The sequence below is a fragment of the Canis lupus genome, chromosome 7 (genome assembly GCF_048164855.1).
Source record: "Canis lupus baileyi chromosome 7, mCanLup2.hap1, whole genome shotgun sequence".
Lineage (NCBI taxonomy): Eukaryota > Metazoa > Chordata > Mammalia > Carnivora > Canidae > Canis > Canis lupus.
This window is the reverse complement of record NC_132844.1, coordinates 38,161,998-38,187,597: the sequence shown is the minus strand read 5'-3', so window position 1 is coordinate 38,187,597 and position 25,600 is coordinate 38,161,998. Positions and strand designations below refer to the sequence as shown.

Sequence of the window (25,600 nt, the reverse complement as noted above, 5' to 3'; positions counted from 1 at the left end):
ACCCTTGGCTCCCTGTAGGTGTTGGCCAAAGGCACTTGTTTAGATTCACCAGTGTGCCTATATAGGAGTTCTAGGGAATTGGGACAGGTTGCTCTAACAGGCCTTTTTTTTTTTTAATTTATTTTTTATTGGTGTTCAATTTACCAACATACAGAATAACCCCCAGTGCCCGTCACCCATTCACCCCCACCCCCCGCCCTCCTCCCCTTCCACCACCCCTAGTTCGTTTCCCAGAGTTAGGAGTCTTTATGTTCTGTCTCCCTTTCTGATATTTCCCACACATTTCCTTTCTTAAGTTCAGTACCTGTTTACACAGAACCCCCGTTAGAAGCTTTCTCCTAGACTTAGGAGAAGCAAAAGCAAAAACAGAATAAAACCAAAATCAAAACCAAACCAAACACAACAACAAAATAAGCTAATGTAAGAGATTATTTGGAGAAGCATTCTCTTAACATCTGAAGAAATTTCTCTTTCCTTCCTTCTATCTCTATATTTATAGCCTTGCACCAGGAGAACTGATATTAAAATGGAGAACTTGAGGCTCTGCTATATCCTGGGTCATCTAACAAGGTTTAAAACACACATCTATATACAAGCATACACATAGAGACACACATACACACACTATATAGTAAGGCATTCAATGTGTTAGAAGAAGTTAACTGCATTAGAACATCACAGTTTAGGGTTCTATAAGTAGTTAAGGGAAAATTAGAAAAACATAGTAGAAAAAATATTTCAAAAAATGTTAAAAATTAGAGCTATGTTCCCCCCACAGAACCTGCATTCTAATAACCATTTAATTTCTACTTTCATTTGTGCCTTGGACACAAAAATAGTGACCACTGGGACTTGGTACTGCAGCAAGAAGTGAAAAGGAGCTGTGGGAACACTATTAACATAAGATTTCCAGACATGAGATTACTGTGTATTCACATTGCCTACATATTATTAATAGAATATATAAGATAAATGAAATTTCTGGTAATTTTATAGTGATTTACAATCACTATTCAGTTCAGATCTACCTTGACACTTTACTAAATGCCAGATTTTAGAAGTTGGGTGGGTGGTAGCTAGGTACTTTGTCCATGAGACCAACAGAGCACCAAATAAATTTGGGTATTTTTAACTATGAGATAACATACCATATTACTTCTTCATCTCCTCATTATGTGATAATTCCTACAGAGAGCATTTTCTTTGGTGTCACTCAGCCTGAGAAAGCCAATCACTCTTCACTTTGTGTGGTTGGGCAATAATTGTCTTTGATGGTGAGAGAAAATATACAGCATGAAGTAAAAATGCACCCTGAGAAACAGTTTTAAAAGAAAAAGAAACTACATTACAGTCATGAAAATAAAAATATGTCTACCTGCGAATGCTCTGGGAAGATTTAAAGTAAGATAAGAGGAAGAAGCATCTGACCACTTCTTACCACCTCCATCCCCTGAGGTCTGGTTCAGATTTTTATCTTCACCAACCTGAACTCTTGTGTGGTCTCCTGACTGTTGTCTCTGCTTCCAAACCTGCCTTCTATTACAAACATAGGAGCCACAGGGATCCCGTGAAAATATAAGTCTAGTCATCTGACTCCTCCATTCAAACCTAGAGTGGCTTTCCATTCACACAGAGTAAAAGCCAAATATTTAGGATGACTATGAGACTTATATACCTCCCCCCACCCACCACCCCGAGTCACAACTGTGCCTTTGCTCAGTCTTGCCCAGCCATGCTGGCTAGCTGGCTTTTCCTTAGATCCCCCAGACAGGCTCCCACCTCAGGCCTTCACCACCCTTGCTATTCCCTCTGCCAAGTCTGCTCCTTGTGACTTGTTCTCTCACCTCCCTCAGGTCTGCTCAAATTTCACCATCTGAGTCAGGCCTTCCCTGACTTCCCCATTTATATTTTGAAAAGCAGGGAAATCAATAGTGACTGTAACATTACTTAGCATTCAGAATTCTCAGATGATGGTAAAATATAAAGTTCACTCTGCATAGCTACAGTATATTCAGTTAGGCTACTAGGTTTAACCCTAAGAGGAGCAGAGGGCAGTGAAACTTAAGGAGAAAGAGGAGGAGTAGACTCTTCTTAAGGACTGACAACATGTCTTTCTGGGCCACTGAATAGATTTCGAATTAAACTCTAAGTATGTATTGATTGCCTGTTCTGTGGGACTTGATGCAGGAGTTACTGAGTTGGGTAAGAGATGACAGGACCCAGGTTTTAAGTTTGAGATGATCTACCAAAAGAGATTAATCAAGTACTCAAGAGAAACAACAGTAAAATAAGTAGGAAATAAGGTGTTCCTTCTAAGTGAAATACAGATCTTCCTCAGCTTACAATAGGTTATATCCTACTGAACCCATTGTCAGTTGAAAATATTGTTGAGTCAAAAATTCGTTCAATACACCTAATCTACAGAATGCTATGGCTTAGCTTAGCCTACCTAATCATGCTCAGAAACACATTAGCCTACAGCTGGGCAAAATCATCTAACAAAAAGTCTACTTTATAATAAGATAGAATAATATCTCATCTAATTTACTGCTATTGTACTAAAAATGAAAAACAGAATGGTTATTTGGGTACAGAATGGCTAAGTGTATCAGTTGTTGACCCTCATGATTGAATGGCAGACTGGGAGCTTAGGTCCCTGCCACTGCCCAGCATCATGAGAAAGTATCATACTGCACATTGCTAGCCTAGGAAGAGATCAAAATTTAAATTTGAAGTATGGCTTCTACTGAATGCATATTGCTTTTATGCCATTGTAAAGTTGAAAAATTGTAAGTGAAATCATAATAGCTCTGGGACCATTTCTATAGCAAACCATTTTCTTTTTGACCAACTGCTTCAAAATTTATCAGATTATTGAACTAGAATCAGATCGAGCTTTGATGGATCATTACAATGACAAAAACTGCAACATTTTCTGTCCGGGGTTCTAGAATATTCTATTGAATTAAATGCAGTTTAGATTTAAAGTGCCTTGATATTATTCAAAGTTTTTCATAGATAATGCAATATTAGAAAAGGTAAATGGACTATTTCTATCTTTGTGCGCACTATGATTAGTGAAAGCTGATTGTGAGACATTTTTAGTATCTAAATATAACATAAGATGGTAAGTTTTAAAAATAGACTTGATTATTCTCAGGCAGTGGCTGGTAAGGGTAGAAGATGTTGTCTGGAGTTGATTAAATAGTGGTAGGGGTTCTGGGTCACAGGCAAGAGATATAGAGTGCCAAATACATTTGTATAAATTAAAAAGTCTTATATTTTCTGGAAATTTAGCTTGTATATTTGCAAAGCCATTTGAATTATCTGCTTTATGATCTCCCTTTCATGGGCATAAAAGAACTTCAGTTATTTACAACACCTGTTATATTATTTAGATGATAGTTGGGTCTCAAATGCATATTAACAATGTATTTTAATTAAGGGATGAAAACAGATGTCACCATTAGCAAATATAATGGGAAGGAAATTACATCTTGTCACTTGTCTTGAAATGCATTCCAGAATGGCTTAGAAAATACTGTACCTAATGATGGCTGACTAATTCACTATACTGTGCAAGTAAAATTCAGGAAGCTTGTATTTCTCTGCTTTTAAAAAAATGAAAAAGAGGAAACCTTTGTGGAATACATTTCTTAGTCCTCAGATATTTAATTCAGGCTTTAAAAGTAGGATATTTTCTGGAGCTGCTTTTAAAAATCTGAACTCAACCTAGACACTTTATTTAATAATTCTAAATCCTACTTACATATTGCAATCCATTAAATAATGTTAGATGGCACAGAACAAAAACAGATGCTTTATCTGATTTTCTTTTCTATTTTCTCTGTACATTATAAAAAAATAGCTAACGTTTTATAGAGTACTTGGTAACATCCACACCTCTCTAAGTGCTTTACATATATTAGCTATTTTAATCCCCACAACAATCCTGTAAGTAGGTTGGTATTATCATCTCTATTTCAGAGATGAAAAAAGTAGAGTATTAGGGTGTTAACTTGCCAGCCCACAAGGTTAGTAAAAGGAAGATCCCAGGAAAGAATATTTGGCCCCAGAACCCTTGGGCTCTGCTGACTTCTCAAGTATTGCTATGTATGTGGATTAAATCCAAAACCAAAGAAATATGTTAGTACTCTTACTTCCTGGGGGCAAGAAGCTAGTAATACATTTCCTTACTCTACCTAGAAGAGAATTGACATGTCTTCATTAACTCCTCTCTAGGGAGAAGTAGATGAGATAGCACCTTTGATCAGACAAGACAGGGATGATACTGGTGGTATCATAGAGAGCCTGGTAGCTGAGATGGGTAATCACTAAGCTTGACCAACCAAAGGTTCTGTCCATGGAGGCAGAGTTGTTAGATGCCTGCAAATTATGGAACATTACACTTCTCATTTCCCCCTTATGGCTCTGTGATTTCTGGGAAACAGAGCATCTTACAGAGCTTCATGGGACTGTTCATATTTTTTTAAAAAAGATTTTATTTATTTATGTGACAGAGCACAAGCAGGGAGAGTGGCAGGCAGAAGGAGAAGCAGGCTCCCCTCTGAGCAAGGAGCCTGATGTGGCACTCGATCCCAGCATCCTGGGATCACGACCTGAACCAAAGGCAGATGCTTAACCCAGTGAGCAACCCAGGCATACCTAAAGGAATTATTCTGATCAAATATTACAAGTGTAAGATAGTGATCTTTTGTCCAAGTTACACAGAAAGGTCCCCTTTAGCCACCACCTCCCAGATTATATTTTATCATTCAAATGAATAAGCAGTAAAAGTTGGTTAACTCACTAATGAGAATACATTCAACGTGCATAAATTTATTAGATATTAGAAGTAAAAAGAAACGACTTTTTGACATATTAGAATTTTTCTATATATCATTCATTCTTCCACCATTTCAGAGTATTTAGAATACATATATAGCCTAATGATATTAGTCTTTTTAAAAAGATTTTAGAATCTCCTTTTTTTCTTTCTTTTTGTATGAGTTAGCAATGACCATTTTAAAAAGCTGACAAAAGATTCAGACAAAATTATGTGTATTCTCCCTAGTGAGCATATCTCCTGGACTTTCCACAAAACAAATTATATCAGCAGGCTCACCTTTCTCTCTTCTATCTTGTAAGGATGACCTTTTATCTCTTTATCACTGGTCAATTGATAGATGATCTAAGTAGCTCATACTGATACCTATATGCCTGGAAATCCTGACAGTTATAGCTGCTTCTCAAAGTTATCAGCTAAGTGTACTCAGAAATTTAAAAGCAAAGTGCTTTATTTTCTCATATATTATCTATGTGTACATATAATAATAGCTGACATTTATTGAGCTTTTACCATGTGCTAGACACTATACTAAGCACTTCACATTGATCATCTCAACGAACTCCCCACCCCCAATCCTATGAAGTTGCTATTATTATCACCAATTTGTAAATGAGGTAACTGAAGAATAGAGTTTAAATAATTTCTTCATAGTCATGCACTTAAATTTTTGTATTTAACCCCTTCCAAAAAGCAATTGTGAAATGAAGTTGGTTTGATTTTTTCCCTTCCCCACAGTAATAATACATAACAAGTCTGGTGAAAATAAGGTTTATAGCATGTTGTATAGGCATGAATTGAGTACCTAATGCTTTGGCTATATCATGTAGACACCACTTTCTTTGAAATTGCCCATCCCTAGGTCAATTAACATGATCAAATGACACATCCTGGAAAAGTACACGTGGAATATAATTAGATGTATTTAATATTGATCAATTACATATTTATGATGCAGATAGTATCAACATTACCTATTAGATTATTTTCTTAAAAACTGACTTCACTTCTTTCTAAAATTTCAATACTATTTAATCTGCTACTTTATAGTTTCTGTTCTTTTCACTTGATTTTCTTCTCTTGAACTGTGCTGTGAACGAGATAACCTGCTTGTCAGGTATGAAAATGATTCCCTCTTGTGCCAGATTTTCAATTTTAGACCTCTGATAGATCTCAAATATTAGAAAGCAGTGCTACTATTCCATAATTTAGAAGCAATATATCAACGCCTAACACACAAAGCTTCTACACATGCAGTGTCTCACAGAACCCAGGAGCACAGTGAAGGTGCATTTTGGGAGATGAAGTGGAGCAAAAATTTAAATGTGTGCTAGTGGGCCTCTGTGTCCTGAAATGTCTTCCTTTAATGCTTACTCAGAAGTGGCCTCCTATGGTAAATTGAAAACGGAATTAAAAACAAATGCTTGACTGAAGTAACAGGCTATAAAACACTAAGAGCTAATCATCAGCTATGCTCTTATTTTTCCTAAGTGTCATCTCTCAGTGCTTTCAGAACACTGTTGGATGCTGATTGGATGAACTACATCTTTAACAGTGCTAACTGGAAGACAAAATAAAAAAATAAAATATCTGATAAAACCTTTTATATGTAATTTTTTATTCTTTTTTCTTTTTTAAGATTTTATTTATTCATGAGAGAGGCAGAGACACAGGCAGAGGAAGAAGCCGGCTCTCTGTAGGGAGCCTGATGCAGGACTCAATCCCTGGACCCCTGGATCACACCCTGAGCCTAACAGGCAGACACCGTTAGGCTGTCACTCACTGTCTGTTGAGGCAGACACTCAACTGCTGAGCCACTCAGGTGTCCCTAATATATAATTTTTAAAGACCCACATAGAATGAGGGTCCTCCACCAAAGAGCAGAAGTTGCACCACTTTATAAATTTCTTTTTTGTTCTTTTACAGCTACCTCTGAAAACACATTTTTCTAATAAGTTATATCCCCCTGCTGATTCAACCAATTTTATTTAGAACATTAGATATTTTAAAGAAAATAGTTTAAATAACTACCTAAGAACTCAGTATAAAAATTAAAATCTTTAGTGCCATCTGCTGGACATTTGTAATAAGTAGAAAGTATACTGTTAAACTACAGACTAATAATGGTTTTAGACAGAAACTGGAACATATTTTCAACTGTAGTAATTTAAAACATTATTCAGTAGTATCTGAGATAAATTTCTGAATTAATGAAATGTTTACGAAATATATAATATTTATAAATATAACGTTTTTGTATATTCAATATGTTTTATTATAGCCTTTTATGGCAAAAATTTTTATAGATTTTATTTTTAGAGCAGTTTTAGGTTTACGGAACAATTAAGAGGAAGATTTCCTCTTTTTAAAAATATTTTATTTATTTATGAGAGACACAGAGAGAGAGAGAGGCAGAGACATAGAGGGAGAAGCAGGCTCTCCGCAAGGAGCCCAATGTGGGACTTGATCCAGCATCCCGGGATCATGCCCTGGGCCAAAGGCAGACACTCAACTGCTGAGCCATCCAGATGTCCCAGGAAGATTTCCTCATAATTACAGGGATTTCTTATATGACCCTGCCCCTAAACATGCATAGCCTCTCCCTTTATCAGCAACCTCCACCAGTGTGGCACATGTGCTGCTACAATTGATGAACCTACACTGACACATCATTATCACCCAAAGTCCATAGTTTACTTTGGAGTTCACTCTTGGTGTTGCACATTCTGTGGATTTGGACAAATGTATAATGGCATGTATCCACCATTGTAGTATCATACAGAGTTGTTTCACTGCCCTAAAAATCCTCTTTGCTTCATTTATTTATCCCTCCCTGCCCCTCATTCCTATTATGTTCACTTAAGAAACCTACAAATACTTATATGTATATATTTGTAATTCATAATATTGTTAAGTTTTTTTTAAATGGTGGATATCAAATTAAGTTATATGGCAATATTTTAAATTTTCTGCATATTTTTATATAGATTTCTCTCAGGTTTTACACTTATGATTAAAATTTAATTATGTGATGAAGAGTAATTTTATCAAGCATGATGGAAGATGTATGGAAAAAAATGCCTTTATTTTCAGTAATGTCTACTGTACCATAGTCCCCAGATGATCTGCACCAGGATCACCTGGATTGACCTTTAAAAAGTCAGGGTCCAGAGACACCTGGGTGGCTCAGCTGTTAAGCGTCTGCCTTTGGCTCACGGCATGATCCTGGAGTCCCAGGATCGAGTCCTACATCGGGCTCCCTGCATGGAGTCTGCATTTCCCTCTGCCTGTGTCTCTGCCTGTGTCTCTGCCTGTGTCTCTCATGAATAAATAAATAAAATCTTTAAAAAAATAAAAATAAAAAGTCAGGGTCCTGGAATTTATCCCATATCTACTGAATCAGAAGCCCTGTCAGTCCAAGAACTTGCATTTTAACAAAGCCCCTTCAATAATTTTTATACAGTTTAAGAATAGCAAGGAGACATCCTTCACAAGTCAACTTTTAATTCCTTTAGCCATATTCAAATGAGTATTCTGAAGGTAGGAAAATATAGTAGAAAGTTGAAAATAGAGGATCTAATTATCACAAACCAGTTTTACAACCTTATAATAATGATTCTAAATTTTATAAATGAGAAACTTGTACACAATCATTTTCAAAGTCTCTCCTCCTGCGTCTTTTATTTTCCAAAATATTTCCATTTAAAATTGGGTTTTGGAATCTTTTCTTTATATTTTCTCATTCTGAGAATGGAGTTTGAATGATTCCAAATTAGTGAACCCCAAGTCTGAGCAAAGAAGTAGGGGGCTTAGGTTTCAAGCTTATACAACTAGGTTTCTTAAATTTCAGGAATAATTCACAAGGTTTGAAAGAGAAAACAAAAGTGACATTTCAAAGAAAGCTAACATGGTCATATGGAGAAATAGCATGTTATATTCCTACAGATTGGTGTTAAGTGAAAAATTAGCTTAAGTAAATTTAGATGAACAAATTTCTGATAATTTAAAGTTCTATAATACTTGGTAAGAGTTCAAGTTGCATTAGGAAGTTCAAGGCTGAAAAGAAAAAACACACTGTTGTAAAAGTGATTTCACCTATATCACACAAATTTGCAATTACAATCAGTTCCTTTTGAAGAATATTTCATATATATGTCACAAATCTGTAAACAACTAATATTTAAAATAAAAATAAATGTGGGACATCTGGGTGGCTCAGTCAGTTAAGAGTTTGTCTTCAGCTCAGGTCATGATCCCAGGGTTCTGGGATAGAGCCCTACACCTGGCTCCCTGCTCAATGGGGAGCCTGAGTCTCCCTTTCCCTCTGCCTGCAGCTCCCCCTGATTGTGCTCTCTCTCTCAAATAAATAAATAAATAAATAAATAAAATATTTAAAAAATAAAATAAGAACATACGTACAATATAATTTGAAAAACCACAAAAATATATTGACACAATTTTTTTTTTAATTTTATTTATTTATGATAGTCACACAGAGAGAGAGAGAGGCAGAGACACAGGCAGAGGGAGAAGCAGGCTCCATGCACCGGGAGCCCGACGTGGGATTCGATCCCGGGTCTCCAGGATCGCGCCCTGGGCCAAAGGCAGGCGCCAAACCGCTGCGCCACCCAGGGATCCCATATTGACACAATTTAACCAAGATTACTTGTTCTTCTAAACAACAAAAAACTATTTAGCCATTAATAGCAAATCATAAACCTTCCTTAATTTTGTGCGTAGGGCCTAGAAAGTTACATTTTGTTAAAACAAATCAAGTTTTATGTTTGTGATCAAATTACATTAGGCTTTGAAAAGAAAAAAAAATCTCTAATGTGGGCACATGATCCCACAAAAAGACCCACAAAAAGACCATTTTCTGACATTTATCAAAAAGCCTTCAATAAAGTAATAAAATAAGTAAAACTCAGTATCCTCTTATGTTATGTATGTTGTTTTCTTTGTACCCCCTAGCGACTCAGGCAGTGTCTGTTGTACACTTGGAGCTCAATAAATATTTGTCAAATTGATGTTTTTAAGTCTAATGAGAACTGTGTTTTATACAATCTACAATCTACAATTTTATTTTTTTTAATTTATTTTTTATTGGTGTTCAACTTACTAACATACTGAATAATCCCCAGTGCCCGTCACCCATTCACTCCCACCCCCCGCCCTCCTCCCCTTCTACCACCCCTAGTTCGTTTCCCAGAGTTAGCAGTCTTTACGTTCTGTCTCCCTTTCTGATATTTCCCACACATTTCTTCTCCCTTCCCTTATATTCCCTTTCACTATTATTTATATTCCCCAAATGAATGAGAACATATAATGTTTGTCCTTCTCTGACTGACTTACTTCACTCAGCATAATACCTTCCAGTTCCATCCACGTTGAAGCAAATGGTGGGTATTTGTCATTTCTAATAGCTGAGTAATATTCCATTGTATACATAAACCACATCTTCTGAAAGAAATTGAGGAAGACACAAAGAGATGGAAAAATATTCCATGCTCATGGATTGGCAGAATTAACATTGTGAAAATGTCAATGTTACCGAGGGCAATATACACGTTTAATGCAATCCCTATCAAAATACCATGGACTTTCTTCAGAGAGTTAGAACAAATTATTTTAAGATTTGTGTGGAATCAGAAAAGACCCCGAATAGCCAGGGGAATTTTAAAAAAGAAAACCATATCTGGGGGCATCACAATGCCAGATTTCAGGTTGTACTACAAAGCTGTGGTCATCAAGACAGTGTGGTACTGGCACAAAAACAGACACATAGATCAGTGGAACAGAAGAGAGAATCCAGAAGTTGACCCTGAACTTTATGGTCAACTAATATTCGATAAAGGAGGAAAGACTATCCATTGGAAGAAAAACAGTCTCTTCAATAAATGGTGCTGGGAAAATTGGACATCCACATGCAGAAGAATGAAACTAGACCACTCTCTTTCACCATACACAAAGATAAACTCAAAATGGATGAAAGATCTAAATGTGAGACAAGATTCCATCAAAATCCTAGAGAAGAACACAGGCAACACCCTTTTTGAACTCGGCCATGGTAACTTCTTGCAAGATACATCCACGAAGGCAAAAGAAACAAAAGCAAAAATGAACTATTGGGACTTCATCAAGATAAGAAGCTTTTGCACAGCAAAGGATACAGTCAACAAAACTCAAAGACAACCTACAGAATGGGAGAAGATATTTGCAAATGACATATCAGATCAAGGGCTAGTTTCCAAGATCTATAAAGAACTTATTAAACTCAACACCAAAGAAACAAACAATCCAATCATGAAATGGGCAAAAGACATGAACAGAAATCTCACAGAGGAAGACATAGACATGGCCAACATGCATATGAGAAAATGCTCTGCATCACTGGCCATCAGGGAAATACAAATCAAAACCACAATGAGATACCACCTCACACCAGTGAGAATGGGGCAAATTAACAAGGCAGGAAACAACAAATGTTGGAGAGGATGCGGAGAAAAGGGAACCCTCTTACACTGTTGGTGGGAATGTGAACTGGTGCAGCCACTCTGGAAAACTGGGTGGAGGTTCCTCAAAGAGTTAAAAATAGACCTGCCCTACGACCCAGCAATTGCAGTGTTGGGGATTTACCCCAAAGATACAAATGCAATGAAACGCCGGGACACCTGCACCCCGATGTTTATAGCAGCAATGGCCACGATAGCCAAACTGTGGAAGGAGCCTCGGTGTCCAACGAAAGATGAATGGACAACTACAATTTTAGATGCACAATATATGAGAAGCTTTTGTAAGAGATGCTGATAGATAGGTAAGTGGTAACAAAGGGAGAATCACCCCAGGATGAGGAACTGGACTATATCTTATGGATGCTATTTTAGCAGTGGATTGACATAATCGATTTACTGTGTTATGATCACTTTGATCATTCAGACCATATGAAAATGAACTAGAGTGAGGAAATCTGCTGGCCAGAGCCTAGTTAAAAAGTTGACAAAACAACCCAAGTGAAGAATAATGAGAGCCTTCACCACAGGTGGTAGATTTGTGCTAGGCATCTAATCACTACAAAAAGAGTTTTTGGTTTGTTTGTATATGTGTCTTGTATGTGAGTCTGAATTTTACTTTGGTTTGCTTTTTTACTAGATGCAATGGACTGGACAGCTACATATATGTGGACATAACTTTTTTAGGGGACTGCATTTATCAAAAGAAATTTCCTGGTGGAGGCAAAATGCTCCCCAGAGTGTTCACTAAGTGTGTGTTCAGTACATGAATTAAGAGAGAGAAAATATGGTAGGAAATCTCCGACACAGGTATTGCTCACTTAATCAGAGGATTGTAGCTGAAGTGGAAGACTGATTCTAACAACTGTCTCTAGGGAGTTTATGAAGAAGGCAGGAATCTCAAAACTAAATTTCACAGATTCTCTTGCAGCTTGATTTCCTGATGTGATTTAGGTTCCACCAGTCAGATGTACTTGTATGAGACCTGAATTGAAACTGAATTAAATGGAGAGCCAGGGCAGCATGTAGGACAACCATTTTGCTGGCCTCTCTGGCAGGCTCAGAGCTGCTGTGGTGGTGGTTTTCAGATCAGAATGGATGAGCTGACATGGTAGGATTCTAACACCAGCAATATGGGCAGTGGCTTTCTGATCCTGCAACATCCTGATCAAGGAACTTTGAGTCACTGGTTTATGCTTTTGTTTTAAGAGTGATTCCTGAAGATCAGGCTAAGAACTCACTTCGATCTCCCTTCCAACAATTTTATAGCACCAAATTCCATAACTTGATATTGTTGCTTAAAAGGCTGTGATGTGATTTCCAACTCAACTCTAATATAAGGGACTATTATTTCCAAGCATCATTACAAAAATTTAGTCACCACTGGAATGCAGTGGAATTTTACTGCTCTTCTGTTATAGAGTAGAATCAGAGAGATGATTTCATTAAAAAGGGGACAACTGTGTTTTGAGACCAAGAAACCATTTTTTTTTAACCGCACATATGTCTTCACAGTCAGTTATGTGTGATTACTAGACTGTCATTCATTAGAACATTAAAGTGGGTACTTATTTGCTGATATATAAAGACTCTAAAAGAGAATTTAATTTCAGCTTACATTTTTGAGAAGTTTGAGAACATTCACAATTGTGTTGTTTGTGATCAAATTACGTTAGGCCCTACACCTGGCTTTCCTATGTCTTTGCTGGAGTACTTCTATTAACATTACCAAATGCCATACTTTTAGTATTCAGGAATAGTCCAAGTTGTAAATCACCTAGGGAAATGTTTTTTTACTAGCTACACCAAAGAAATCTCCCTGATTATTTTACCCAGAATGGTTACTCTCTGTGGAACACTTTACTTCCATTCCTTGGAATGGTATATGTTCCATAATAGTCACTTGGTATATGTTGCCATAAACTGTTAATTTATGTTTACATATAACTTACTTCCTAAGTAGGCTGTACCTTTACTGGAATAAAGAACTGTGCTTTAGAGTTGAGGTTAGTGTGAATTTTTTGACAGTAGAGTATGGTGTCAAAATCTTTTAAAGCAAGCCTCCAACCTATTGGCTAGCAAAATGTTTAATGAAATTAAACATTTCATTCATTGTCAGGTCTTTCTCCTGGACATCCCCAGGTCTATTGGAGACACTTAAACAATCTAACATTTTTTTTTAAAGATTTTATTTATTTATTCATGATAGTCACAGAGAGAGAGAGAGAGGCAGAGACACAGGCAGAGGGAGAAGCAGGCTCCATGCACCGGGAGCCCGATGTGGGATTCGATCCCGGGTCTCCAGGATCGCGCCCTGGGCCAAAGGCAGGCGCCAAACCGCTGCGCCACCCAGGGATCCCAACAATCTAACATTTTCAGAAGAGCTCTCCTGGCTTTAGTCTCCATGTCACTAACTTCATGGAGCCTATATTATGCTCTGTTTTATGTGTCCTGTGCCAAGGTTGGGAAGGAACATGGAAGCCATTCTTACTGTTTTTCAGTACCCATGCCTTCTCACCATTGTATGCACATCCCAAAGTAATTCTCATTTTAGAGTGCTGTGCTTAAATTACCCAGTCTCTGCCCCTCCTTCATTTTAGGGAAAGCTCATATCTTCCTGCCTGCCTGCCACTTAGGCTCTTGAAATTGCAAAACACTAGCTTCCAAACCCCTCCTATTCTAGGCAAATCTAGTGTAGACTTTGAAAAGAAAAGCCAGGAAGAAAGGTGGTTTGTCTCCTAGCTTCTGGCCATTTTGGGGATGGAGGAAAGAAAAATACAAAATATAAATAAATGAGGTACTATGCCAATTACAAAGATTTCTTTGCATTCTATCATTACTGGTCATTTAGCAACTTGCTGTGTACCTTATTTATAGTAAGTGATCAACAAATCCTTATTAATAGAGAAGAATGTCAATAATTTTCTGTTTAAATTATTTTGCACTTACAGAATGATGTTTTTAGACATTTAAAGAATGATATTTAGATTTTTAGGCATTCATCTTTATTTCTTTCAAATATGCCATTAATCACTGAACAGCTTGTTTACAACTAGAATCTTGGAATTTCTTGAGTTGAGTACACAGGTGTTAGAATAGTGCAATGATTATTACAGTGACACAACGAAGGAAAAAGTCGCATCCTGGGAGAAAGCCAAAGTTTTTGTACCAATGCTTTTCTTTTTATAATATTACATATTTTATAACACTCCATTTTCTGTCTAGATAATTTAAATCTGAGATTTGTGATCATATATATTGTCAACCTTACTAATCAATAAGGATATTGTGTTAATTCTAAAATTCTTAAATATACAAATAAATTTCACAAAAAAATTTTACATTTGCAGTCCTGCATTACTAACATTTACTGGCATTTATAATACTGTATAATAAAATATGTATCTCCATTTATTATTCATAATAGAACACTGTCACATATTTGATATGGATTAAGGCATTAAAACATCAGATACGAAAAGTAAATATGCTGTTTATGGTTTCACTACTAATATCCTGATTCCAAAAGCAAAATTTATTATGAGGACAACATCTTGACAGAGTGAGATATCAGAATAACATAAGGGGAATACAAATTGAGAAAAGGGAATTAAGCTTGATTTTTAACCGACAGCTTAGAAGATCGTTGCAGAAGCTTACAGAGTAAGTAGGTTTTGAAGAAGTGAGAATAATAAATGTCATACCTTCCTCCTTCCCTCCTTTCCTCTCTGCTTTTTCTCCTTCCTTTTTTTCTTTTATAGTGTCTGCTGATAAAAAAGGAACACAGTGGGAAATAAATTAGAGGGGTCTATAGGTACTTTGGTTGGACTTTTTCCTTCAGTGAGGAATAAGGGAGTCCTACCTGTAAAGAGAGGAAGAAGCCTATGACAAAAATAATTCTCTCCCTGTGGGAATGTCCAAACAAGTAGTGTAAACATGGATTGCTGCCAAAACCAGGAAGGAGTTTTAAATATATATGAGAAGAGTATACAGATATGAACAGGCCACCAAGGGATAGCTTCTAGGAGGATGTGAGTGATGCTTGTGTGGATGGCCTTATGAGCTGTGGAGCAAACACTTGTCAAAGAGCTGCCCCAGACCCCTTAGGTACATCTCTCTAGGAGAAGAACACTGTCCCCTGGCATTTGCCATCCTTACAAACTACTCTGAAGGCTGTTTTTCTTCCAACTGGAAGAGAGACTGGAAGAAAACTTCTCCCCTAAAATGTCCCATGGAGAAAGTGAGAACCTAGAGACCTCAGTGTCATACCTCAATTGAGAAGCCTTATCTTACCAACCTTCTTGCCATGGACTAGTGGAGAAGGACATGTTGCTGCCTGCTCACCTGTCGTGTCCTGGGAAACCCCATAGCCTAAGCTGCACAAGCATTTGTTCAGTTGGGAATGGACACTGAGTTCATAAATCACCAAAATAGTATTTTGAGTCTTTTAGGAGAACCCAGTAGCTTGAAGCAGTTTGAGAAAAGAGAGTTTGGGAATAAATACTGTACAGGAGTTGAAAACTAAATGAAACTATTAGTGAGCAGAAATAACAGGTCTATGGAAGTTTCATGGCCTGATTTCATCAGCATAGCTTTATGTTTTTCCATAGTCAGCTTCTGGTCATGTACCATCAACCAGTCATAATCACAATGTGACGTTTCCTGATAATAAACTGTCCTGCATTCAGAAACATTTCATTTGCAAGTGTCATGCTTTATATGGGCTCAGGTAAGACCTGAAGTATGCGAATTTTCATGATATATTCAGGTGGGAAGGAAAAACACAGCCCTCTACAAAAATTAGTTTCCTCATCAATAAGATTGGAATTTACTTCATAAAGTTATCATATATTTAAACATATGCATTTCTTCTTTAAATTAATTAGGCATAAATGGTGAGCTCTATTGTAGATTTCAATGTTGTCTCATATATATTGTTTTTCTCCAATTCTTTATAGCACTCATTTGTTATTTAATGATATTTGATGAGATAGAACTGATTTTTTCCTTTTTTAAAATATGAAATACTTCATACATGCAAAAGCATATTGTATAACATAAATGTAAAATATAAAGACAAAGAATAAAACATACAATATGCACCCACTGCTCAGCTTAAGAAAGAAAACATTTTCAGTTTTGAGGTCCAGAGCTTGAAAAATTTCATATCTGTATGCAAAAAAAGTCTTCTTCCACTGAGCACAATAAATATGTATGAATAAGTACTGTACTCAATAAGCTTAACAATTTTATTCTACTGGAAAAGACGTATACATATAAATATGCAAAGTTGTTAATAATATCTAAATATACTCTATCATTTATTTTTTGTCTGGCCTGTCAATTACAGAGAGAGACAGATTTATAAAAGTATACTATGAAGGTGGATTTCTTTACTTTAGTAGTTTTATCATTTTTTGGCTTTATACATTATTATATGCAATTAGGTTTAGAATTGTCTTGTACGAAATGAAATTAATACTTTTTAAAATACCTTTTTATCTTTAGTAATGCCTTTTGCCATAAATATGATCCCAGTTTTGTTGTTGTTGTTTTCCTTATTCTTTTATGGGGATGTATTATTTTTCATTCTTTTCTTTTAAATATCCTTTACAGTTTAGTTATATCTCTTCTAAACTTCATTTAGCTAAATCTTTAAAAATCTAACATGTTGGCTTTTGTCTTTTAATGATGCTGCAGTCCATGACGTTACATGTACTGTGTGGCTCCTGAGGTATTGGATTATTTCTACCATTGTGTGCCATAATTTATAACTGTCCGGCTTTGTGTGTGTTTGTTTCAACTCCTGTCCTCTATGGGTTGACTGTTTTCTTGTTCCGTGTTTTTCCCTCTACCAGTTTGGCAATCACACACTCCATTTCAATTATTTTTGGTGGGTACCTAACTACAACATTATTTTGCTCACTTGTATGAAAGTTAAAAGTTATGTTCTTGGTCCCAGAACCTCAGCATTGTCACAAAGGCAGTGGTCTCTTCAGGGCCACTCTCCTATTTTATTTTTCTCCTTTGTGGATCTTCATACTTCTTCCCCAACTCAATAATTAAAAGTTCTTCTTTTAGATATCCTATCTGGTATTTTCAGTGTTTGATGGCAGTAAGTTTTTTCAGGATATATGATTCTCTGTATGAACTTGTTTTTTCTCAAAATGGACTAAGAAAAAATATTTGTATATGACTTTTCCAGTTAGCAAGTATGTATTGACTACTACCCAGAGGGTCTATGTCTTAACTTTCTTGGTAAACTCTGCATTTTTAATACTTTTGACTGTTTGGTAGAGGAAAGATGTCATATATAGAAATACTAATAGTATACAATTAAATATATACTGTAAGTGACCAAATAAAATGCTATGTGATCATCACAGAGCAAGTTTTCATCTCAGTGGTCAGTGCCCTGCATGTATGTATTATATAAAAGGCTCTTTTTGATTGGGCCCTATAGGATGGATAAAAGTCTTCTATGTTTGAATTTTTTTAAAAAAGATTTTATTTATTTATTCATGAGAGATGCAGTGAAGAGAGGCAGAGACATAGACAGAGGGAGAAGCAGGCTCCCCACAGGGAGCCAGATGCGGTACTTGATCCTAGGACTCTGGGATCATGACCTGAGCCAAAGTCTCAACCACTGAGCCACCCAGGTGCCTGCCCCCTCTATGTTTGAATTTAAAAAAAAAAAATGGATTTTTAAATAATTATCCCTCAGTATAGAGCATATGCTAAATCTAGAGCTGACAAACTGGTCCACAGGCCCAATCTGGCCTACTGTCTGTTTTGGTAATAAAGTTTTATTGGAACATAGAGCCACATTTATTATGCTTATTATTTACATATTATCTATGATACTTTCATGCTACAATAGAGTTGAGTAGTTGCAAAAGAGACTATACAGCCCAAAGTCTAACATATTTATGGTGTGGCAGAAATATTAAGTCTGCCAACACCCATACTAAATCATATACTATATTACAAAGTAAGTTTATAGGGAAACTTTTTCCTTAGCCTGGCTTTCTCATTTATATTTACTTAAATAAATTTGATTTGCTGGTTTTCACAATATTTATTCATGCACTCTCTCTGTGCTTAGAGTTTATATCTGTTTCTTTGATTGGAGGTATTTCCTTGTTCCCACTCCTTAATAATTATTTTCTTTAATAGAAGTCTTAAGATTTCCAATGCTATTTTGTAAGTTTACTTTTGAAATAATAGATGTCCATGGTTGTTTTCTACCAACTTGAGCCTAGATTAATGGTGCTTAAGGAATAAAAAATTTAATGTATGAAATAACTTCACTCTTCAAGTCAATCAGATATGCTTGATCACTGTTTCTTTCTAGGAACTGAAATTGGCTAGCCTTTAAGTCGAGAAGGGCTTCAGATTCTAAACTACTTTATTTCCTAGAGCAAGTATGATTGCTTTAATTATGGGAATTAAATAGAAAAAGTGTCAGTTGGCAAAGCAGGAGAGAGAATTCAAAATGTTTAAAGTAATCGTTAAAATTCTGTTCAAGAGGTGTTGACATTAAAAGGAAAATAGAATGAAATCTCAGTACTTCAAACACTACAGTCCTAACAGTTAACTTTCGTGATTCAGTTTCCAGGGAGTACCAGTTCCCACAGTTATCTTAGGTGTAGAGAATCAAGCTAACTGCCTATATTAACTATAGCATGTGTGCGTACTCTGTGTCCAAGGAAATAGTCACATCCAGCATGCTCACTTGGGTGCTCAGATGAATTTCCCAGGGGTTTCTCCTTTGTCATAATAGCCAATACTGTTGGTTAGGCCTGGGACAACTCTTTCAGTTCTCATTTACAAAACTAAGGCATTCTTTTACTGGGGGATTCACTGAATGTCATAGTATTCTGTATAGAACAGCAAACAGTTTTTATTTGTAGCAATCTAAGATTGGGGGATTTGGGCTGATGGGGAGAGGAAGAGACTTGAATCATATTAAGTGTGATCATTCTTATGGGAAATGGTTTATCTCAACAATTTTGGTTGCATGCGTTAAATAGAGTGGTAGTAGCTCTCATACATATAACCTGAAAGAGATCAAGGAAAGTTGGAGTATGTAAAAATCTGAATATTAGCAAGGTATAGTTTAGGACTCTTTTTTTTTAAGACTTTATTTATTTATTCATGAGAGACACAGATAGAGAGAGAGGCAAAGACACAGGCAGAGGGAGAAGCAGGCTCCATGCAGGGAGCCCAACGTGGGACTCGATCTCGGGTCTCCAGGATCATGCCTTGGGCCAAAAGCAGGCACAAAACAGCTGAGCCACCCAGGGATCCCCTAGATTAGAACTTTTCATGTGATGTGGAAAGACTAGTGAGCTCAATTATAATGTATAAGGTAACATTTTGTATACTGTATGAAATCAGACACTGAATATATAAATAATCTCCAAGGAGAGGAGTAAAGGAAGATATTCTGTGGAAGACAGAAGCATAGCATTGTAATTTAAAACAGTATTTTTCCAAGTATACATCATGCTCAAATAGTGGGCCATGGAATCAAGTTGCTACGACAAAGTTTTGTTTTTTTTTTTTATTAGTAATCACTATTAAACTTAAAATAGAATGAGATAGAATATGCCAGAGTACATCACATATAGTTAGACTAAGGATTTTGTATAACTTTTGCTTCAGTTGTATACATACATGAGTATAATTGTAAATTGTTGAGTTCCCCAGTCCAAATACTTTGAAAGCCACATGTTTCAAAGAAGCGGAGGCATAGAGTGGATACATGGATCCCACTGTTGTGATCAAAACAGTGATTATATAGAGTCTATTTATATATGGTTCATTGCTGGTAAGCACAGTTGGAACCAATGGAACACACGCAAATACATTTTTTACTGTTGGAGGTAAGATTAGTGGCAAAAATGCCTTGTATGTTTTGATTTAGTTCAAATAGCTATACCACTGTTCTGTTAGGAAAAATTGCTTTTGTTTTTTGTCTTCCATCATTTACTTAGTTTGCTACCATTTTCTGTTTTGCCCAGGAGATTGCATCAACAATTTGAAAGCTATAAAGAACAAGTGAGAAAAATAGGGGAAGAAGCACGACGTTACCAGGGAGAGCACAAAGATGATGCTCCGACTTGCGGAATCTGTCATAAGACAAAGTTTGCTGATGGGTGTGGCCATCTCTGCTCCTACTGCCGCACCAAGTTCTGTGCTCGCTGTGGAGGCCGCGTGTCTCTGCGATCCAACAACGTGAGTGTTCCCTGAGTGTGCAAGGCACTCTGAGTGCAGAGGGAAAAGCAGTGCACCTCCCAAGCAGAAAACACATGCATGTTAGAAAGCACACCTGGGAATAAATGTAGACGTTCATGTTCCCCGTCCCCATTTTCTGTTTTTCATGAGGTTCCTAGTTGTGGAGCAGTGATGAAAACAATTCATAAAAAGGTATTTTCCATATGTATCTCAATAAACAATTCCCATTCAAAACCCACAGGTTATCTGTGGGAGTAAATTTTCTGAGGAAGGTAGTAAATATATATTTAGTATCATGAATTATAAAACTCTTGCAAGTAATTATGCCCAGTTCTTCTTGTAAAATGAAAGAAAAAAGTTTCATTTCTGCAACTGCTTCAGATTGAATGAAAGTAAAATATAAGGTAAACTGCATGGCATTAAAATTAAACCAAGATAATATGTATGAAGCAATGATGAGCTTCTGTGAGAGTAATTTCCTATTTATTGTCATAGTAAAGTAATGTAGTGCTAAGTTTCTCTAATGGAAATTATTTGGATATTTAAAGAGTATGTCAAAACATACTCTTTTAAATTGGGGGGATTTTTGCACTATTTTCTTCTCTATTTACTTCTCTATTTAGTTTAATCCAATGAAGTTTCCTTGTTTGGCTTAATTAAATAAGAGCTGGTCTTCTGGTAAGCCAGTGCTTTAAATATACACAATCATATTTAGTCCTCTTAAGTATGATTATTGATGAAGTTCTAAATAAATTCTAATAATTTAGAATACATTTTAATGTACTTTATTATAATCCATATCATAGTACAGTAAAATTATTTATAGGGATGTCTGGGTGAGTTTTCTTTGATATAGATCTGCAATGTAGTACAGAACAGTTAAGATTATCATGTACCTGAAGAATTCCCAGTATTTCCCTAAGTTATTTCCTATATTATTTAATTACATACGCAATTTAACATAGTACAAAGTTATATTTAAAAATAATGTGGAAGCTGTAAGTGCTTTTGATATTTTCCTAATTGAGAAAATCATAGTCAAAATCAAAATCAACCTCCCTATCACCATTGTATTCATTGGTAGTGTATTTGAATTGCAAGTAGGGTATTCTAAAAATCTCTTCCAGTGGAATTAAGATATTCAGTAAAATAGATCTATCGTGTATGTTAAGGTGAGCCCACTGTTATCTTCGTGGCCTTGGGAAGATAATTAACTTCTCTGAACAACAGCTTCTTTATCTATGAAACTGATAATAATAATTACTGTATATGATTATTATGATAATTAAAATCTAGGTCTTTATGATATTTATTTAATTTTTCTTTAGGTGCTATTCTGATTAACAAATAAGTTTTCCTCCTAAAAGTTCTTTAGTTAATTTTCATATGTTATGTTAAAGCTTTTTAAAACAACTTTGGGTTAAAATACCACTGGCACATAAAAAGGTGTACAAGACCTGTTTGTTAATTATCCCTTCTTTAGTGTTCTTAAGTGCACTGGTTTGAAATGAATTCTCACAGATGAGACCTGGGCATGATAGTCAAAGTATTTAACAAACCATTTGGTATAGGGGTACTGTCCAATTCGAAAGGTATGGGCAATAAGTAGTAGTGTGCAAATCAGCAGAGTGTAACTACTGACAGAGAACTTACGTTGTTGAATGTTTTTAACTTTCTACTTATAGGTTTGAGGAAAGTTGACAATACAGTTAACTATTGATATATTACAATTACTTGGGTTAAACTCATATTTAAAAGAAATTGAGCTAAGAGGTACTCTGCTTTGGAGTAGACATCCAAGCCTAATGTGGTCAATCTGTCTTCACTAAACTCATCCCATTTGCAAAAAATATTCAGACGAACAAAATAAAAGAAAGCACTGCTTTAATATTTAATCAAAAATATATTCATAATAATATTAATAGTAATTAAGATTTCTTTCTGAATAATGTTTTAAATATACGTGTAATAATCCAAGTTCTAAAAATTTTGGAAATTATAGTACTCAATTTTTGTATCTTCTTATATATACAGGATCTGTATGTATTCATTTTCAATGAAAGCTTGAACAATGAATACTTTGGGGCAGAGTAAACATTTACTTTTTAAAATAACTGTGTTTTAACAGTTTAAAATAATACATGATTGTTCTCTTTAAATCTATTTATTATATATGCCTTATTTTTATTTTTCTCTTCTTCTTTTTCCTCTCTTTTTGCTCTGCTTCCTTGGATGCTTTCCCAAAGGAGGACAAAGTGGTTAGAATCCATGCTTTCTTTTTTATCATTTGTTATTATAATGTTGTGAACTTTATTAAGTGAATGTTTCACCTAGTCTTGCTAGTCACTATAATTTCACAAAGAAAGTATGTGCTAGGAAAAGCTCATCCCCTGTTCTCATGGAAAACAAATAAATAAAATGAACATCTAGGGGCATTACAGAGCTTTATATTAATAGGTAAAGTATGGGTAGTTTGAGTTCATGGGAACAGTGATGTTTTAAGTCATTTATAACTTAAGTCATTGTGAACCAATTTGTCCTCTTAGCTTTCTGAGTTTTGATGATGATTCCATCTGCAATATGGAATAAACTCATTGGAAAAACAAACTCCAATAGGTTGTACCTTTCTCAGCACTCAGTAGATGCATAGGCAGGTGATTTGAAATTTTATTGCAGAAGAAATTGAATATACTGGTTTAGTGCCAAGAATAGGTCAAATTAAAATCAAAAGCTCAAAATAAAATGATTTTTCTATGGAACACAAGTGGCAGAGTTGTCCTACTGAATCACATTTTGCCCCCTTTTTCCTCTCTCATGCATAGAAATCACTCCCTAGGGTAGTAAAAGGTCACTTTTCACTCTTACCAGCTATAGAAACCACAGAGGCTAGACTTATGAAGATAGGATCCAATTGGAATGTTCAGTCAACCTGTCTTTTGTACGTAAACTATATAGTTTCATTTGGTGTAAATTACAATTTCCCCAAAGCTCAGTAACTTCCCAATATGAGACTGAGGCAATGAGTATTTTGGGTTCAATATATCAACTCAGCTGCCTTTCAACTGTTTTAAAATTTAAATGATGTATACTATAGTGCATACATAGCAAGCACGACATTAAGCTGAACATTAATATTTTAATGTTGATACTAATATATGTTCATCAGTTTTTTTCTCTGAGAAAAGAATCAGGTTGAGAATTATATAGGATAGTTAGTTTTCACTAAATGTGTTTGTCTGCACCATTGGTGACATGTGAGATCATCTTAGGGGTATTATTTTAACATATTAATATACTGTATTAGAAAAAATATCAAACTAGAATATCACACCTTTGGTTTAATGAATATTACTTTGAGTTAATCTGCATTTGAAATGTAGATAATTTTAAATTACTTTAAAGAATAAACATTTAAGTAAATAATAATGCTGGTGCTTTATAGGCCTGGTGGTATAAGGCTTCAGTTACTCTTCTAGGGCTGGGCAGACTCATTGTCGCTTGGGCAACACTTCCCGTAATGGTAGGTTTTTTTGTACTTATTATGATTACTGACTGTGTAATGAGAATTCAGGTACATTTTGTGGTTCTCAGGCTAAAAATGGAGTGGAAAGACCTATAAAATACAATCGCTTTCAGTTATTTTCTTTAATTAGAATGCTTATATCTACCACTTATTTTTAAGTACCAAAGTACTTAATTATGACAAATCATAATTTCATTGAAACCCTTTTCAGTCTGTTGAAGTTGTTCAAGTAATTGCCATTTGAATCCAAGGAAACTGAAACCAGATTTTGTTTTAGTTGAGTTAAAGAGAATAACCAAATAGTAAACAAAGTGCTTGATTGTTGGTTCTTTTCCTATTTCTCTGAGCTCTTTTATTTTTGGTAAAGAAATGATAATTTATAGTGTATGTGTTGGTGTGAGTGGAAAAGGAAGAGGAATAAGGGTAAATAAAATGTTTCTAAAAACAATCTACATCTTGGTCAATAAAATAATAAGGAATTTTGCTTAGTCTGTTAAATTGGTGAATAAATATGACTAAAATACTAATGTGTATGATATGAAGACCTAAAGATAGCTAACATATAAACATGCCTTTTATTAAGTCCAGCAAAAAGTATTAATGATCATATTTTTTGCAGACTGGCAGTTTTTTATTTTAAAACTTCACTCAGCCTGAATCACCTCTCTTAATAACTTGAAGGATTATGTACTTGCTTATAAGGAAAATGGCTGTCATAATCACTTTGCAATTGACACATGTGATAGCTTATAATAGGAGAGCGTTTTATATAAATGCATACTCTCATAGGTAGATTATGGTTACTTATTTCCCTGAAAGCTCTCTTCCATGCCTAAATATATAGGAATAGTGTAGAATTCCTCACAGTTTGTTTAAATTGCTTTTGACTTTGTTTTTACTCTCTATTTGGTGCTGGAGTATGAAATTTAGGTAACTCCTTTGATAACATGAACACTTTGTTGTTGGTAAATCAGCTTCCTTGAATCCTCCAAGTTAAATTTCTTTGGGATTTCCCATAAATTTTCATCAGTATTTCTTTTTTGGTTGGGTGAGAGGGATTGTTTTACAAATATAGAAACTAAAAATGAACTTGCTACACTTCTAGTTAATCTTTATTTTCACAAAAAGTGTCAGGTTTTATAAGTTAAGAGTGTAAAAAAAATAAGTTAAGAGTATTTTATAGAAAATATCAGCAATACCATGAAAAACAGAATCCTACCATTTTCTCATTCTTCTCAAATGTGAAAACTGCACATGCCTACCTTTAAAATATCATGTGTAAAAAAAAACAGATAGACAATAGATAAAAAAACAAGCAAGTTAATAAAATCAACCATTTTAAAAAATGACTTTCATGATTGTACTAAATATTTATTTTTATTATAAAAAATCTTCTGAGAGTTGTCCACATTTAGTCCATGTCATGACAAAGAATATGATCATAGTTTTCAAACTTCATTCTTTTGAAAAAGTGAATGTTAG

At 35.3% G+C, this 25,600-nt stretch overlaps 1 protein-coding gene across 47 annotated transcripts in view; it reads left to right on the top strand.

The window, feature by feature from the left end:
- RIMS1 (regulating synaptic membrane exocytosis 1) overlaps positions 1-25,600 on the top strand; it is a 477,707-nt gene that overhangs the window by 180,633 nt on the left and 271,474 nt on the right. For 45 of the 47 annotated variants that reach the window (XM_072832402.1, XM_072832369.1, XM_072832366.1 and 42 more), the window contains 2 exons: positions 20,382-20,595; positions 22,842-22,853. In XM_072832402.1, coding sequence (XP_072688503.1) covers positions 20,382-20,595; positions 22,842-22,853 — 226 coding nt within the window. The remainder of the gene's footprint in view (positions 1-20,381; positions 20,596-22,841; positions 22,854-25,600) is intronic. The other 2 variants (XM_072832362.1, XM_072832364.1) reach the window with 2 other exon arrangements.